Genomic DNA, 15,759 nt, shown 5'->3' with positions numbered 1-15,759 from the left:
ATTCTTATAGTATACCGTAGTTGGGATTCAGTCATTAGATGTTTGATTAACCGTATGAAGAACCTAATCTCTACTATTATCTTGGGGACTTATCATTGCATTTCTTTTTAAAAATACTGAACTAGGTAACACTGAACTTGGGACGATTGATCTGATCCCATGGAAGTATCGTATCGGTTGTCAGGGTAAATCGAAAAATGCTCGCGGTAGGTGACCGAAAAGTTCAACATTCCATAGTTGCACACCCAATTTAGAGGAAAAATCTATACAAATGCGTCATAACTGAGAATCGAATTATACATACCTGAGTGACAACTTAACACCCTTCTGCTGTACCATAGCGTCGGGAGCCTTGTCATGGTATTTTATGTGGCAAAAGACGATTCGTTCGCCTCCAGTACACTCGTCAACTTGTCCCTAAGCTAATATGGAGGAGTTAAATTACGGATGTCTAAAGATATGCTGGGACGCATCGAGTTTCGAGCCTTCAATGTCCCCGCTAACCCATTCCTAGGTCAATACGAAAAAATAAATTACAAATAACTACTAATCATTAATCGTGATGACTAAGACATGAAAAAAATATACTCAGACGCATCGAATTTCAAACATTGTCATTACATTTTTGACCATTAAGGTCATGCCATCGACCACAATATCTTAATTAATTACCTCATGACATCATGTTATCCTTGCAGCCTTATCTATTATACGAGCGGTTAAGCCACTATAAAAATTGGCCTACATATTAATCAAGTGATAATATTTCGTTTTGGTTTGAAGGATAATTAAGCGAGAGTAAAGAATTAATTATGGTCTGTGGCGATTTGGGTGTTTGCCATTAATAGGTCTGGTGGAGTCAACAATCAAATTTATTTTAAAATCGGTAGGAATTGAGCTTTTACTTGTTGGCAGATTTGTGACCACAACACTGTGCTCCTATTTAATTGTGTGAAGCCATCCATCTCTTTCCCTTCCTCCTCCTCTTTCTCCTTTGCCATTTGCATTCCTTAATTCCTTCTTTCCTTGATGATCCAGCAATTACTAATTAGCTGATAGGAACACCTCCACCATCGCCACCATTGCCAAAGACTTGCAAGCACCGGTCACACATATGCATTGATTGACTCCTCCATTAACCCATGCATGTCTTGACAAAGCAGAGCCAACTCCCTCTCTCCCCTAATTCATTCTTCTCTTCTTCTTCTTCTTCTTCTTCTTCTTCTTCCTATGGGCCTGAGGGAGACGTTCTCCGTGGAGTGCTCCTCCCTCGGCTTCTTCCTCCAGCCTCAATGGCTCCATCATCTGCCGCCCTCCTCCGCTTCCTTCACGGCGGTGGAGCCCTGTGAAGCAGAGTGCTTGCCGCTGCTGAGCAAGCTCGAGGAGGCCGTAGAGAAGAACATTAAAGAAGAGACTACTTACTGCTTCGACGAAGAAGACGTGGCCTTGAATATCGGTTTGCCTGGTGCTGCTGCTTCTGCTGCTGCTGCTGCTGTGGATGAGGAGGAGGAGAAGAGCAGCTTGATCTGTGAGAAAGAAGAGCAGATGGTGATCGTGAAGGAAGGATTAGTAATTGATGGATTAAGCATAAGCAGTAGCAGCAGGTATTGGATCCCTACCCCAGCTCAAATCCTCATTGGCCCTGAACAGTTCGCTTGCTCTGTCTGCAACAAGACCTTCAATAGGTATAACAATTTGCAGGTAATTGTTGATGAATTAATTATTGTATATTCATTCGATGCCTGATTTCGAATCTAGCTTACGAGTGTGTTTTGGATCGAGTAGATGCATATGTGGGGGCATGGGCCGGAGTACAGGAAGGGGAGGGAGTCGCTGAAGGGAGTTGGGTCGTCGACGGAGGCGGCGGGGGCGGCGCTGATGAAGTTGCCGTGCTACTGCTGCGCGGCGGGGTGCAAGAACAGCGCGGGGCACCCGCGGGGGCGGCCGCTGAAGGACTTCCGGACGCTGCAGACGCACTACAAGCGCAAGCACGTGGCGGCGCGCTGCTTCGGCTGCCGAAAGTGCGGCAAGCCCTTCGCGGTGCGCGGCGACTGGCGCACCCACGAGAAGAACTGCGGCCGCCTCTGGAGCTGCTCCTGCGGCTCCCGATTCCGACACAAGCGATCCCTCAACGATCACGTCCGCTCCTTTGGCGCCGGCCACGACGCCACCGCCACCTTCACTACCACTACTGTCTCTGCTGCTGCTGCTGCTGCAAATGGCGATCGTGATATCATAGAGATTAACTCATAATCTAAAATTAGTACGATCGATGGAGAGAAAGCATCGAATCATATATATATAGTTTATAAATAGAGAGGATCAATCTGAAGGTGTGGGTGTTGGCTATTAGAATCTCGTGCTCAGGAACAAAAAATTCTTGAGAGAAGGGAGTAGTTTGTTGCCGAGCATGAGAGCTAATTAAGAGATGTAATGGATGGTAATAATTTTCAGTATCGTTCCTGAATAAGAGAAATTATTCTTGTGCATGATGCTTAATTCAGATCAGTTCGAATTACTCAATGTTCTTCTGGCCGAGCATGCATACGCATGCATGCATGCACGATCTTGTCTCATAAATAACATCAAGAACTAGTAGAAGAACCTTGTGTTGGGTTTGGAAACAAAAAAAAAAAAACCTTTTCCATTTTATTGTAAAAAAAAATTGCATTAATACCAGTATGATCGCGAGAATATGTTCATCCATCTAGCAATTAATGTGCAGAGGGGAAGAATAGACTGCAATGGGGAAATAATGAATCTTATTATTATTATTTATATATTTTTGTCAAAGTCCACCACTCGAGGTAATCCTTTTCTTTTGCGTAAAGTCAAACTTTGAGGCCAAAAGGTACGTCGACGACGACGACGACGACGACGACGAAAGCCCTAACAAATCCCACTACCGTCCATATCCCGTCTAGAGCCGTCAATTTGGGTTGGGCCCGTCGGGTTGGCCCGCCCCGTCAAACAATTTAAGCGGGTTGGGTTGGAATTTTATCAACCCAAGTCCGCCGTGGGCCGACCCGCCTAGGCCCGCGACCTGGCTCGCGGGTTGAAAAACACATGTAAGCTAAGTTTTAGGCTAATTTATTATCTTTCTTTGTTATAATTTTAAAATAAAAATAGTATTTTTCATCCAACATAAGTACACGTTTGTATTTATTTATATTTAAAATATATGTTTATGTATATATTTAATTGTAGAAAACTTTTTCGAAGTAAAATGTTGAAGATATGAAATATTTTTTAATTTTTTAAAAAATTTTTGATGGGCCCGCGGGTTGGCCCGCTAAACCCGCAACCCACCTTAGAATGGGTTGGGTTGGAAATTTCCCAACCCGCCAAGTTGGCGGGTTGGCCCGCCCCGCCCCGCCAAATGGTTAACCCACCACGGGCCGACCCGCCCCGCCATGAGTTGGCCCGTTTGACAGCTCTAATCCCGTCTGCATTCGAGAAATCTCTGCTGCATGCTTCCACTATCACTAACAAATACTGATGCAGGAATCAATTAATGAATTCTTTCTCTTTCTCCTTTTGGTAATTGGTCGGAATTGTTTGTGTGAACAAGGAGGAGAACGGCGTGGAAAAAGAAAGAAAAAAAAACCCCGAAGAAACTCGAGGACAAGGAAGGGATCGAGTTGGGGGCCCACCATCACCATGCCGCGCCATGACTTGTCGAGGAGCGAGATGTCAACGAAGACCGTTTCCTTTTCTCACTAACAGTCTCGGCATGGCGTGTACAGGTGGAGCCGATCGAGGATGGACGGACGGATGGGATTAATTAATGATGGATTGGATGATCCCATGCTGCTTAATTCGTATTTATGGGTCACGCAATTGGTTTCGCTTTCCTCCAACTAATTTGCAAGTTTAGATTGAGATTTTATGGGACTAATTAATAGATTAGATGATATTAGATTTCCATTTGGTACTTCACCCTTTTTTTATTTAAAAAATTGTCGTGTATTTAACTTCAAAAAGAAATGATACGAGTCTTCTTCAAATGATAAATAAATTAGGAGGCAGGATCCAACCCGCAGCTTTTAAACCTTAAGAAATCTAAACATGTCAAAAAGATCATGGTGGATCAAGACTACATATTTTGATCCTCAAATCCTAACTAATATCATAGAGATATATCAAATTAATTCCTTTTGTTGCTCATCTATCTATGGAGGCACTATATTTCCTTGATCTAGGTTAAAGAATATATTCTTAATTTTATCTATTCTTAGCTTAGTCGAATAGATGATTCCTCATTTTGTATGGCCTATGCTCAAAGTTATCAGATCAGTTGTCAACTAAGTCCATGATTTCAATATTAGATTCCCTAAATGATGGCAGCAGCAACATTAAATGGGCAATTGTTCACTGTGTGTACAAGGAAGAACTTTTAAGTGCATGCCCGTTTTAAGTCTACTTAACTTGGACGAGAGCCAAATGTCACACTTTACATGAGATACCAAGCTTTGTCTTCAAAGGAGCACTTCACCATTAACTCACATGACACGTCTGAAACACAAAATAATTTATTTTGACTATTTATCTTCATCCTCCTTGTCATTGCCTTCTTCGTGCCCACTTCATTGCGTAATCCTTCGAGGAGTCAACATCCTCGCCCGACTCAGATCATTCACTTCATCTTCACTTCTCAGCCGCTTCTCTTACTTCCGCTTTGATTGCTTCGACATCAGGATACTGGACATATTCACCTTTTCCCAGCACCTTAATTCACTGTGGATTCAAGACGGAAATTGAACTGCTCCAGACTGTTGTACGCATCCGATAAACTTTTATAGTCAGACTCCAGCTTTGCTGCAAGATTTCTGTAGTTGTTGGCTTCATCCTCGAGCTTCACCTTCTCAGCCATAAGAAAGAATCTCCACACGTCTCCTTGCCTCTTGATGATCTAGGCGAAGAGATTCATTCAGAACCTTCTCCTTGCTACTGCTTGGTCATTGGGATGGACGATGGGGTTGCACCCCCAGATCAGTGAGGTCACGTACTGAATGTGGAGAACTGCACTCCATAAATGCATCTACAGTGTCAGTGAGGTCACTTACTGAGATAGCATAAATCCTAGAAAATGTAGTAGTTTAGTGAAAAATGCAAAGAGAGAAACAGAGTATTTAAGCATGGGAAGGACTTGGATGTATTTCAATTTGATTTAAAAACATATATCCACTTAACAGGTTGCATCTTCATTACCAGATAAAAAATCATATAAAAAATTAAGGATAATGCATAGTTATTTAATCCTGATGAAGCCTGTCATTACAACAGAATATTTCCTGTTTAAGAGGTAATCTCAATAAAGAATTTGGTGGAACAGAAAGCTACTATAAATTAAACTACGTATCAAATATTGACTATGATAATTTGCATTGATGAGTATCACAGTATCAAAAAAACTTCATTTCTCCATTAGAGCTTCTTTAATATTAGGTAATTTTGGTACAACAACAATCATCCAAATAAGTCAAAGTTAATTGAACAGCTGAGATTCTGACCTCACGATCCATAAGCATATTCATTACCGTAGTTATGCCACAAGTAATGGAAATAATTGCTTCTTGTATTCTGCATAAGCACAACTTAACTTAGAATAAAGATGATAGGTGCAAACAAGAAAAAATACAGCAAACAAACCACAATTACTTTGCTTGCATGAGTACCTATTTGGGGAATGTGTGAGAAGAGCAGTTATAATCTGACGTGTTAATATCTGACCTAGAAGTCATCCACTGATTGCAAAGACACAAAATGTAAGTAAAAGGTGAAAAACAGGAGACAATACCAAGAGAAATATTCTCTGATTCTCTGGAAATAAGATCTGAATTCACTAAAGCTGGTTGAAACACATTTTTCTGCCCTTGTGCACTTTCTATTCGAGTTAAGACACTTAGAATAGTTTCTAGCGCACTTTGTATCAGTTTGACATCATCATGTTCTTCCTTGAGAAACATTAAGAAGAACAGGAAATCCTGTTTAGAAAAAGGAACAATAAATAAAGACTTATTGGAACCAGAAACATATATATTTTAGACTTAAAGAAAGCAGTACCCATAGTCCCAAATGTTATCTGAGCAGTCTGGCTTTCCGCAACAAGCGACTGGAGATCAATCATAGCTGATCGCCTATCATCAGCAAGTACACCATTGCTTATATGATTGAGATAGTTTTCAATATAGCTGTCAAAATAATTGTGGTCGATGAAATTATAAAAATCATTCTAAAGCAAGATGTAAAAAAGATAAAATTTGAATCTCAGTTTCATAAAGAAGTGCTCTTCCAAGAGTGTAGGCCATTGAGGCAATTCTCATTTGTGTGAGACCATGATACTTATATTACCAAATTATATCTTATAATGTTACTGTTGATATTTATATTACCAACCCATGGCTGGCAATGTTTCAAAGATAAATCTGAGTTATCAAGTTTCAGGTATTTTGTAAGAACCTGTCTGCACTGCAATATAGGATTAATACCCATCGGTGGTCTGCTAAACCAATCTAGATTGGCTCTGATGGCAATTAGTAAGCAAAGGTTCAAATTAAGCATCATGTTGGACTCAAGTTAGAATTCCACATAGCATAAGTAGTTTGAGTTACAATGGCCAGGAGTATTTAGGATTTTGTTTATGATGGATGGAACTTTCAAAATGTTGGCAAACAGAGATGACCAAGAAATTTTCATCCAAGGAAAACTCGTATTTCATATCAGAACTCAGAACTACTATCAAAATTTCAATCACGGACTAAGTATATCAAGCATGTAAGACATCTACTGCTTAAAATCAATCCACAATATATTCACTTCGGAACAGAATATATGCAAACAAATCATTATTCAACTATGACAAAAGTACATGTCAACCACTAAACAGATCAATATTATTTAAGTAGAACATACTACCTGTCTTCGTTTGAAGCAGAGTTCTCATTTCTGAAAACAAATCCACCAACACCCTGCATGCAATTGTCATCAAAAGAAAGTCATCTTCATAGTAAAATGATGGGTCACTAATTAACTATAAGAGGTCATGATAATGATAGGCCGCCAAAGCTGAAACCAGATGAAATTCAAGTCTGTGACATGTCTTAAGGTCTTCCAAAATACTAATGAATAAAGTTAACGTTACTTAAAGGTTTAAGACGTCTGCACAAAAACCTTTATTCACTCTAAATAAACCGTGATACTGAAGATTGCATTGTTTCGGAGGGATACCCAAGCAACAGCATTGAGATTATGATGACCAATCTTCAAATCCATTCCGAAACCGAAATGATTCGGCGAGTATAATTGAGCTCCTTCTCAGCTGCCTAAACAGGGGAGGAAACCTTAAATGGTTTGGCAACAATTCCAGTGAAACGGAAAAACTACAAGAACAAAGATCTAATATCGATGAATAAATAACTCAAGCAAAAGAGTGAGGAGAGAAACCCTAAAACAGATCAGATTGACTCAATGATCTCGAGGGTCTCAACGTGATTTCCAATCCCCACAAAATTGCTAATCACAAACGTAGTGGAGAATAATCGGGAGAGCAGAAGGATAACTGATGGCCGACGCGACAGAACAGCATATACTCTGTCCCGGAGCAAGATCGGGTCCAACAGCGATCAGGTATATCAGATCCGGCTGCAACGGCTGAGGAAGAGACTCGATCTCCTTAGGTAGCCGCCTTTTCTTCTTCCGGTGACCCTGTACAGAGGAGGGCTGGTCCGGTTGGGGATAGGAATTCTCCGGTTCGGGTTTTAGGCGAAATGCGGACGCGGGCCGGAGAGGCAGTTGCGTCGCCATGGAGGGACCACGCGAGCTTCGGTCCCCGCTCCACAGCGAGATCGTGGCTGCCTGCGACGCCTGTGGAGAACGTAGCTGCGGCTTCGGCGGTGGTCGCGGTCGGGCCGATGGATGCGCGGGCGAATGAAGGCGTAGAGAGAGAGCCGTTAGCGCATCCTAATCCAAAAAAAACAAAACAAAACAAAACAAAAAAAAAAGTAAGACCATATGTCATATACACATATATTAATACATTTATCATCTTTTCATATTTATTTTAATATTAATCATCATTATTTATGATTATCTTCTCAATTCATCTTTATTTTTATTACACATTAAATAAATATAATTTATTTACATAAATTAAATTATTATTATTTATCATGAATAATAATATTATTTTTAAAATATATTATTTATATAAAATTAAAATACACTTATTTAAAATTAAAATAAATAATATTAATATATTTATTTAAAATTAAAATATTATTATAAATTTGAAAGGAAGGAGTACAACGTATAAAAAAAATTACACTTACATAAACTTAAAATACAATACTTTCAAGGATTGTTATTGTATTGTGACCAAATATGTTAACTAAGTTTGCACGAAGTTGATGATGCACATAATTGTCACGTAGTTCAAAATTTGTCCGGAGATAATCATGAAATCCTCTATTTGAACTCTGGACAGGTTGTACGGATTCACCACCTTCATCGTTGTACTAATTTGTCACTTGCCCCCCCCCCCCCCCCCGCCCCACCCCTCTCTCCCGTATCTTCAGCAATCATATTGTGTAAAATAATACATGCTAACATATATGTTTTAACTTTTTTCTGTACCAATAACAAGCTAGACCTCTGATAATTACCCATCGAGGTTGGAGCACCCCAAATGCTCGTTTAACATCTTTTCTTGCCGTCTCTTGTCTTTCCTTAAACAACCTCCTCTTAGGATCTTCCGGACAAGGAAAAGCCTTCACGAAAGTAGCCCATTCCGGATATATTTCATCTGTTGGATATTACCTCTTCTTATACTGAGTCCCGTTGATCGTGAAGTTAAACTCTGGGGCATTTCCTTGCAAGATGTTATTGAATATGGGAGATTTGCATAACATATTAATATCATTACGTGAACTTGCAACACTAAAGAATGTATGCCATATCCATAAGTCTTGAGACGCGACCGCTTCAAGCATAATTGTTGGTGATCCATGACCTCTTGTAAATTGACCTTTCCAAGCAACTGGACAATTTTTCCATTCCCAATGCATGCAATCAAGGCTGCCCAACATTCCAGGGAAGTCATTCCTCTATCATGCATTTGAAGAAGATGTTGAACATCATAAGCATTCGACCTTCTCAAGTATTGATCACCAAATAGTTCAACCACATAACTTGAAAAGACACTTGATGACGGTTGATTCACCCATGCATAGGTACTCGTCAAGATGGTCGGCTGGAACTCCATAAGCCAATTGGCGAATTACAGTTGCGCATTTATGTAGTGGTGACAAGCCTTTTCTTTTTGCAGTATCATCTCTCTGCTGAAAATATGTTTAACAACTCTCAAGTGAATTCACTATGCGACAAAATAAATTTCTTCACATGCGAAATTGTCTTCGAAATATTTGATCTAGATACACCGGATTTGTGGAGAAATAATCATTGAAGAACCTCGCATGCCCCACTTCACGATTTCTTTGAATGAACCTTCTTCGCTGCATCTCGTTATTACTTTGATATGCTTCAACTATTTGTAGGCTTTGTTGAAGTATCAATGACATTAACTCATTCCCCAGATCATAATCTTCGTCAGCAACTTCAACTTGGATTTCGAGTCAGAGCTGGTGCTACTTGAATATTGAGACATTTTAGAGGAAATGAATTCAAATCTGTGTTTGGGAAATGATATGTTCTTAGAATGTAGAATTATAGAGCACAAGGTGTCTATTTATTTTTTCTTGTCAATAGCTATATTACAACGACTATGTTTCAACGGGTACTTTGCAACGACTATATTAATTGACTAGGAGTTGTACATTGATCTTGTCGAGAATTTGAGAAGACGAACCTATCGAAATGATGTGGATGGAACGCGAACCAAGTCGTCATAACCCAAAGGGGGAGTGTGATGAGCTGTCTTCTATGTTGACTGAGTTGTCATAAAGCCTCCGGTCAATGCTACTTGTAGACAAGGTCCATGTTTCCTCGGTCCCTAACACCCCGTGCTCGAGGCAGATCCCACAAATATGTAAGGAGCAGGATAATAGTTAAATAATGAAATGAATGGAGAGTAAGTACGATGACGTATCCTGGCCCAGGAGGCACCCTCTAGTAAACCAATGAGCTAGTCGTGATGCTGATCGAGTCGTCATGACCCGAAAAAATGGATAAATGTGAGTCGGATAAGGAGTTGGGTCCGATGGCGACGTCACGGAGCCAAATGCTGCATGAATTCGGATGGTGACACGTAGCCAGAATACAGCAGTGGCACAAAGGTCGAATCATAATAATGACTCATAAGCCGGATAATATCAACAGCTCACAATCATAATAATGGTGCGAACACGCAGGGCAGAACACAGATCATGGAGGCAGAGTGCAATAGTAGTGGTCCGAAGGCCGAATCAGCCGTGACTCGAGCACCGGATCAACGTCGAAATCGTACGCCAACATGGATCGAATATTGGATCGGCAACGGAAGTGTATGACAGCACGGATTGAGGACTGAAACAAGCGCCGCGAACGTGGCAACGGTGCTGGATGGTCGGATTTGGCGATAGGGGTGACAACAGCGACGATGGCGTTGTGCGACCGACGAAAGTCGTGGGTCGGTCGGTGGCTGTTGCTGGAGGAGGCGGGGGAGGCAACGGTGGAAGCCGCAGTGGAGGTGGCGGCGGTCGTTGTGGAGGCGACGGCAGCAGCAGTGGTGGAGGCTGCTGTGGAGGCGGCGACGGCTAGGGCTGTAAACGAGCCGAGCTTTAGGATGTTCAAGCTTGTTCGATAAGATAACCGAGCCGAGCCAAGTTAAACTTAAACTGAACCAAGCTTTTGAAATAATTGTTAAAGCTTGGCTTGATTTATTTTTTATAAGCTTGAGCTTGTTTGAAGCGTGGTTTGAGCTTGACTTGTTTAGATGTTATCGAGCTCTCAATTCAAGCTTGTTTGAAAACTTTAGTTGTTTGATTAGTTATTGAGCTTGATAATTTAAGCTTATTTATTTATTTTATTACTTATTTAGCATATTGAAAAGAGTTTTATTAATGAATATGTTTCGTGAACATTGTTCACGAACATTGTACATGAACGTTGTTCAAGAACGTTAACGAGCTGAACACATATGTGTTCAAACTTGCTTGTTTAGTTTAACGAGCTATTCAAGCTTGTTTATTTAATTAATCTTGTGTAACAAACATAAACAAGCTCTTACCAAGCCGACCACCAAGCTTGTTCACAAATGCTTAGTTCATTTACAGCCCTAGCGGCGGTGGCCGCTATGGAGGCGGCGACGATGACGGTGGAGGCCACTGTGGAGGCGGCGACGGCAACGGTGGAGGCCATTGTGGAGGTGGCGGTGACCATTGTGGAGGCGGTGGCGGCCGCTGTGGAGGAGGCAGCGATCACTGGAGGCGGCGAGGGTAGTGGTGGAGGCCGCTGTGGAGGCAGTGGCAACCGTTGGTGGCAGTGAGAGCGTTAGTGGTCGTGGGGATTGCAACAGCCGGCTGAGGAGGCACTCATTAGTAACGGCAGCGCTGGAGAGCGCCCTGAGTGGCCGACGGAGGCCACTAGAGGTGGCACCAGAGGTGATGACAGTGCTCCTCGACGACATCAACGTGGAGAAAGGAGGAGGCAGCGATTGTTCGGTGCGTTCTTGTTCGTGAGGCGTCGGCGTGTACACGAAGGAAGGGGAGAGGAACATCGTAGGAGTTGTTGGCCGGTATTGGTGTCGGATCGCCGACGATAGCGGACTAAAACCCCTTCCCTTCCTCTGCTCTCCCTAGCCGTCCCCTCCTAAAAACACGAAGCCAAAGCCCCGTCTCCTTCTTCCTGGCGGCGGATGCCAGAACGCCAAAAGACCCCCCCCCCCCCCCCTTTACACATGAAATGACCAAAATGTCTCTCTCTTTTCTCGTAATTCCTCAAGAGTTCCTCAGACATATCTGCATTACAACCCTCCTCCTAAAGTCTAGTTGAATGAGACGCGAGTCCGACTGACTAGACAGTCTATCGCAAAGGTTGAATCATTCTCGTTAACAGAGTCAAATTGTTGAACCCACCGTACAATGTCATGCGTGTTAGGGTCGATTTGTAGCTAGTGGGGGGAAGGATGAATAACTCATCGCACTTCATTTGCTTGCTTCGGTGTTGTTGATATGCAGCAGAAAGAACTCTAAACAAGACTCACAACGCTAACAAGAGGTGACTAATCCAATGATCCACACATGACGCACTTTCCACTATGAAAAACACTCATTCTCAATAACTACCGAAGACGGAGAAGCCTTGTACAACCTGTCAATACAACAAGAAGAAAAGAAGAAACGAATACAAAGAATCTCTTACAAGATTTACACAAATGAAAATCCTAGCTAGCTTCTTCTTCTTGTGTGAAATGCCTCTTGACCTTGGAAGTGCAACAACAGTTTGCCCCAAGACACCTTCAAGAACTGACGTAAACCTATGAAAGATAATCGTAAGGAGAGGAGTGGAAGAACTACCGAATTGCTACGAGGAAGAAGTCTTTTGTGCGCTTCCGTTGCAACGGTCATATCCTAATCGATTGACCAATCGATTGGGGAGGCTTAAATCAATAGGATGATTGATTCAGAGCACCTCTGTGCTCTACTAGAAAAGACCTGAATCGATCGACAGATCAATTCAGGCTTCCTCGCGTCGCGCGAGTTTTCTAGCCCCCCAATCGATTGCCCGATCGATTCACCGTTAATCGATCGGCTGATCGATTCACTGGGAAGCTTCTGTGCTCGCAATTGAGGCTCCTAATCGATCGGCCGATCGATTAGACTGTTGCTTATCGTAGCATTCTCCCAATTGATTGGTTGATCGATTGGGTTTTGGTCCAATCGATTGGCTTATCGATCGACCACCCTTGACTTACTTAACTCAAGCTCAAGGGTTCCCAGATCTAGCATCCGGTCAACTATGACCTGTTGGAACTTCTTTATGCTAACATCCGGTCAACCTTGACCTACTGAGACTTCTTCACCAAGTGTCCGGTCAATCCTTTGACTCACTTAGACTTTCTCCTCATGCCAAGTGTCCGGTCAACCTTGACCCATTTGGACTTACCGTCTCGTGCCAAGTGTCCTGTCCTCCATGACCTACTTGGACTTCCTTCCACCAGATGTCCAATCATCCTTCACCCATCTCGATTTCCTTGTGCCAAATATCCAGTCACTCTTTTGACTTGTTAGATCGAGATCACGCTAGAGGGGGGGGTGAATAGTGCTCGTGGCTTTCATGCGTTTCGTAATTGGAAAACTTGACGATCAAGAATTAAGCACAGCGGAAATAAATAACACAACCACAAAAACCCAAGGTATTTACTTGGTTCGGAGCCTATAGTGACTCCTACTCCAAGGCCCGGGATCGTTGATCGCTTTCGGTGAGTAACAACTATAATCTCGTCAAAAGAATTACAAATTGAAATACAGTTCAAAACAGTAAAGTATACCAACGACAAAAGAAATAGCAGAATTACAGCTCCGAGCCGTCGGCGTCAAGTGCAATTTCGTTGGAACTTCTCGTTAACAGCTGGTTGCAGAAAGGTCGCTTGGAAGGTGATTGCATTGCTGCTGCCTCGAGATGTCCTTTTATTGGACGTTGAGGGCGCCTCCAATGCCCCATGGAGGCGCCTCAAACCTCAAATCTCATCCCGCTTCCTGCGCTGCGATAAGTCTTCGGGTCGCTGCCTCTTATCTGCCTGGAGGCACCTCCATCAACCACTAAGGCGCCTTCAAGCCAGCGTCCAGGGCGCCTTCGAGCCCACTGCACAGGCAGCTTCTACCTTGCACCCGAGGCGCCTCCAAGCTCTATGGAGGGTGCCTCGGGTACTGTTCATCAGAGGCAAAAGTGTCTCCTTCATCCCTGCAAGATGTATTAGTCCATAAAATAACCATATACCCTGCAAGACAAAGTTAGCACATAATAAAAGACAAAGTTAGCACATAATAAATATAATAAATAAAATGTTTGACAGTCTTCGGGTTGTCCGATTCTGACTTCGGATTTCCTACTGGAAACCCTAGGTCGAACCGACGCCTACTGTTTCCTCCGCGGGGAACGCGTCCTCACCTACTCCCCTCAAGAGAGATTACCCGATGTCAGTCCGGTCCCCCAGACCGACTGGACTTTCCGCCTAGGGTTACCACCCCCTACGACCTAGGGTTACCACCCCCTAGGATTTTTCTCCACCTAGGGTTTCCACCCCTAGGACCTAAGGTTGCCGCCCCTTAGGGTTTTCCTCCTCCTAGGGTTACCACCCCCTAGGACCTAAGGTTACCCCCCTTAGGATTTTCCTTCACCTAGGGTTACCATCCCTTAGGATTTTCCTCCACCTAGGTTACCACCCCCTAGGACCTAAGATTACCACCCCATAGGATTTTCCACTTGCCTAACCGTAGTTAAGATTTTCCTGAAATCTCATTCAAGCATGTTAAAACACAAATAATCTTAACTTTGAATTGTTGGTGCAGGAAGCATCCGACGATCAAACATAAGTTTTGATAATGACAAAGGATTCAAAGTTAAGTTATTTTGTGATCTAACAGTTTGAATGAGCTTGCAGGAAAGTTCTAAGTGTACTTAGGCAAAAGTCCTAGCTGCGGTTAGGCAGGTATAAAACCTTAGGGGGTGGTAACTCTATGCGGAAAGTCTTAGTGGGTCGAGAGCTTCAGGCAAAAGTCTTAGGGGGTGGTAACCCTAGGTGGAAAGTCCTGGTGTCGCGAACCAGGTGGAAGACTGGACGGGTCGGGGAGCGGGCGTCCAGCAGAAAGTCTGGAAGCATCGAGCGCCGAGCAAAAGTCCAGTCAATCTGGAGGATCGTACTGGCAACAGGTAAATCTCCTGAGTGGAGTAGGTGAGGACGCGTTCCCCGCAGAGAGAACAGTAGGCGTCGGGTCAACCTAGGGTTTTCGGTCGAAAATCCGAAGTCAGACCCGGACAGTCCAGAGACTGTCAATATTTTATTTATCATATCTATGATGTGCTAACTTTGTTTTGCAGGGTATGTGTTTGGGACTAACACATTTTGCAAGAATAAAGAAGCGACCTTAAGCCTCGGATAAACAGTGTCCGAGGCGCCTCCATAGAGCTTGGAGGCGCCTCAGGTGCAAGGTTGAAGGGAGCTGCGCAGCAGGCCTGGAGGCGCCTCAGACTGAGTTGGAGACGCCTTGGACCAGAGCTTGGAGGCGCCTTGGAGTGGCTTGGAGGCGCCTTCGAGTGGATGATGTGCGACCTGTTCTGTGCTGATCCACGCGGGCGACTTGGGAGGTTTGGAGGCGCCTTAGATGGTGTTGGAGGCGCCTCCAACAGTGCATAAAATAGGGTCCCGAGGCAACAACAAGAACATGAATCCAAAGGCTTTCTTTCTACTGTTGGCTGCTCAAGAGATGACCCCGAAGTGCTGTAGCTACGCCCCGACAACCAGAAGTTGTGATTCTACTATTCTTTTGTTGTCGGTATAAGATTGTTATTGTTTTACTTATATTGCATTTCTATAAAACTTTTCACGATTATAGTTGTTGCCCAAAGGAAACGCTCAACGAGCGTGGGCCTTAGAGTAGGAGTTGCCCTAGGCTCCGAACCAAGTAAATTCTTGGGTCGTGTGTTTGTGATTATTTTCCTTGTTATTATTTCCACTGCTTAAACTCTCAAACGATTTCCGAATCCAAAATTAGTGAAATCCATGGGCGTTATTCACCCCCCTCTAGCGCTTTCGATCCAACA

At 43.1% G+C, this 15,759-nt stretch overlaps 1 protein-coding gene and 1 pseudogene across 1 annotated transcript; one reads left to right on the top strand and one right to left on the bottom strand.

Moving 5' to 3' along the window:
• The first annotated feature begins 853 nt into the window (after window positions 1-853).
• On the top strand, window positions 854-2,485 carry LOC121969500 (zinc finger protein WIP3-like). The gene is made up of 2 exons (XM_042519641.1): window positions 854-1,701; window positions 1,786-2,485. Exons 1-2 carry the CDS (start codon window positions 1,231-1,233, stop codon window positions 2,251-2,253), a joined length of 939 nt encoding a protein of 312 aa, XP_042375575.1. The 5' UTR covers window positions 854-1,230; the 3' UTR covers window positions 2,254-2,485.
• Window positions 2,486-4,297: 1,812 nt separating this feature from the next.
• Window positions 4,298-7,989, bottom strand: LOC121969501 (annotated as a pseudogene).
• Between the last annotated feature and the right edge of the window lie 7,770 nt (window positions 7,990-15,759).

This window comes from Zingiber officinale, chromosome 4A (assembly GCF_018446385.1).
Source record: "Zingiber officinale cultivar Zhangliang chromosome 4A, Zo_v1.1, whole genome shotgun sequence".
NCBI lineage: Eukaryota > Viridiplantae > Streptophyta > Magnoliopsida > Zingiberales > Zingiberaceae > Zingiber > Zingiber officinale.
This window is presented reverse-complemented; position numbering and strand designations above follow the sequence as displayed.

Excerpts from the sequence above, each read along its gene's own strand:
- LOC121969500 (XM_042519641.1), top strand. The coding sequence starts at position 1,231 with ATGGGCCTGAGGGAGACGTTCTCCGTGGAGTGCTCCTCCCTCGGCTTC. Across the intron at positions 1,702-1,785 it reads ATAGGTATAACAATTTGCAG|ATGCATATGTGGGGGCATGG; the intron begins GTAATTGTTGAT and ends TGGATCGAGTAG.